Source organism: Monoraphidium neglectum (assembly GCF_000611645.1).
Source record: "Monoraphidium neglectum strain SAG 48.87 unplaced genomic scaffold scaffold05695, whole genome shotgun sequence".
NCBI lineage: Eukaryota > Viridiplantae > Chlorophyta > Chlorophyceae > Sphaeropleales > Selenastraceae > Monoraphidium > Monoraphidium neglectum.
In genome coordinates this window covers 1-2,749 of record NW_014007935.1, presented here as the reverse complement: position 1 = coordinate 2,749, position 2,749 = coordinate 1, and the positions used below count along the sequence as shown (strand labels likewise).

General features: G+C 64.7%; 1 protein-coding gene across 1 annotated transcript; it reads left to right on the top strand.

Moving 5' to 3' along the window:
- Positions 1–1,660: 1,660 nt before the first annotated feature.
- On the top strand, positions 1,661–2,498 carry MNEG_15819 (hypothetical protein; the record flags this gene model as incomplete). Its single annotated transcript, XM_014035710.1, has 2 exons — positions 1,661–2,176; positions 2,379–2,498. The coding sequence occupies 2 exons, from the start codon at positions 1,661–1,663 to the stop codon at positions 2,496–2,498; spliced, it is 636 nt and encodes a 211-aa protein (XP_013891164.1).
- Between the last annotated feature and the right edge of the window lie 251 nt (positions 2,499–2,749).

Genomic DNA, 2,749 nt, shown 5'->3' with positions numbered 1-2,749 from the left:
CTCCGCGGCCAGCGCGCGCAGGCGCTGCTCTGCGCCCTCCTCCAGCAGGGTGCGCGCCAGCCGGGCGTCCGCCGCGGCGAGCTTGCGCAGCAGCAGCAGCACCACGGCGGTGGTCTGGAGGCCGTCGCCGAGCGACAGCATGCCTGGGGGTTGCGCAGCGGGGAGGGCCGTGGTGGTGTGGGTCTCAGAGCCTCAGGCTGGCGTCCATCACAGGGTTGCTGCGCCCTTTGAACGCACAAAAGCGGATGCCCACGCTGGCACCCGGCCGCTCTTCAAACCCAGCAGCCTACTGGAAGCCAATGGCGCCCGCCTTGCCTGCCGCCGCGCACGCGCACGCGCCCTCTCTCAGCGGCCTCCCCCCAAAACATCATCCGCCGCCGCAGGCCCCTCCCCCAGGGCTAAGACGCGTGTGGTGAGGCGGCACTCACGCAGCAGCGCCGCCAGCACCCTCCTGTCTGCCAGCAGGTCGTCCGCGCTGAGCAGGCCGTACTTCCATTTGAACTCGAGGCTCTGCAGGGTGCGGCCCCGCACCTCGGCGACCGGGTGCACTGGGGGAGCGGAATGATGGGGTTGGCGGGGAGCGGTTTGCTGTGCTGTTGAAGTGGTGTGCGCATCGGGTGCGCGTGGTGTGCGACGAGGTGCGTATGCGCGCGCGCATGTGTGTGTGTGTGTGAGTGTGTGTGTGTGCGTGTGTGTGTGTGTGTGTGTGTGTGTGAGTGCGTGTGTGTGCATGGGGCACGTAGGTGGAAACGCACGTGCAGAGCAGTACGTTTCTTAGGATCAAGAAAACACATCCCCACAGTCAGACTTGTGCTGCTGGCCCCATCCGAACGCGCGATCCAGGGATGCTCACGAAGCTTTTCAGCAAGCATGTCCATCGTGGTGCCTCCTTCGTCTCCTGCTACACGTCCGTGGTGCCCTCTACACCACGCCACGGCTCCTGCTGGCGTGGCACCCTTGTATAGAGCACTAGCCGAGTGCTGCTCTTTCCATCACCACGTCCTGCTGCGGGCAACTCGTTGCAGCGTTTCCCGCCTCAGGCAGCATCACCCTGGTTGCGCGTGCGACAGACGCCGCCGCAGCGCAGTCACGTTCAGCTGAGTTGATTGCCACCTTGCCTTCAAGCCGCCAGATCTCGCTTTCTAGACATACATGGCTTTCCAAAAGGCGCGTTGTTGTGCCGGGCTGAGATTGAATTCATACAAAGCATATCATAGTGAGAGGCGTACATTGCAAATGTTATGATACTAAGTAGGCGGCAGTAGTTCTGCTGCGCAGGGTGCCTGGAAGCAGCGCTGGTGTGCAACAGCAGTCACCTGATGAACACAAGCACTGGTCAAGGTTTTGGATAACGCGTTGGATGTGGCACCGTATGCATGTCATGCATTATCTTGCTGATACACTACGCTGCTGCCTCACAGCTTATCAAGAACCGTTGTACATATAGCGTGTGATCTAGTCGCCACCGTCACTGGGGTTCCTCACGCACTCCCATTGCCTTATACCTAGCATATAGCTTGAGTTTCATCTTCTTTGATCTTTGTGTGGCGCCCTAGGTGGCAGGATGCTTGCCCAGCGCATCCAAAGCCACAGTGCGGCGACCAGCAGCCAGCGGACGAGCCCAGCCGTCTGCACATCCTCATGCCGGCGCCCAGCACCAATGAGGACCCGATTCTCTGGTCGCAACAGCACCCGCCGCTCTGCGACCAGCGACGAGATCGAGTCTGAGCTCGACGCGCTGCTGGCCGGCGACGAGGGCGCGTCCATGCCCGCGCGGGGCTACTCCCAGATCCGCCGCAAGCACAATTCGCGCCCCGACTTCAACAACCCCAACTGGGCCGACGAGGTCGACGACTGGGGGGAGTTTTGGGGGGCGGCCGCCTACTGGGACGAGCGGGAGCTCGAGGACTTGGATGCCCTGGATGATGAGCACGACGCATCCCTCATGCTCGCGATGCGCGCCGCCGCCGACGGCGACGAGGACGCCGCGTTCGCCGTTGGCCTCGCGCGCCGCGAGAAGCGCACGGACGCGGCGCGGCTGTCGCGCGCGCGGCAGCTGATCTCGGCGCTGCGGGACGCGGGCAAGGCGGCGTCGGCGCAGCTCATCCTGGGGGCCGCGCTGGACCGCCACACGCCTTACACAGAAACCCCCGCCGAAGACGCAGAGCCCGACGTGGTGCGGCGCGAATTGCAACACACTGCGCGCACTGCGCGCGCCGGCCGACAGCCACCCGCGCTCGCGCGCATGGGGGCCGGACGCAGCGGCCCCGCCGGCAGTCCGCGGCGGCCGCGGGCGGCGGTTGGCCGCGATCGACGTTGCCATGACGTGGTGCGCCCCGCAGCCCGCGTTCTCAGGATCCATTGCTCTGCCCCCGCAGATAACTATCGAGGACCCCAACCCCAACGTCCCTGACCTCTACCTGAGAGCCATGGTGGAGAAGCAGCAGCGCAAGGACGCCCTCGACGCGGGTGAGCGGCCGCTGCAAGGGGGGTTCTGAGAATGTTCAGGCTTGGATCGTGGCAAACAGAATGATCACAGTGTTTGGTGGCGATGTAGAAGTGAGATGCTCGGGGGGAGGGAGGCAAAGGGCGGATGGCTTATCGGGAGTGGATGTTGCAAGCATGGGGGCCTCGGCCGGGACTCGCAGGCCAGGGCCGAGGGGCGATAGCAGTGCGCTCATGCCCCCCAGGCTGCAGAGACGGGCAGCACTGCGGCCAGCTTCCGCACCCGATTGCAGATGCTCACCAG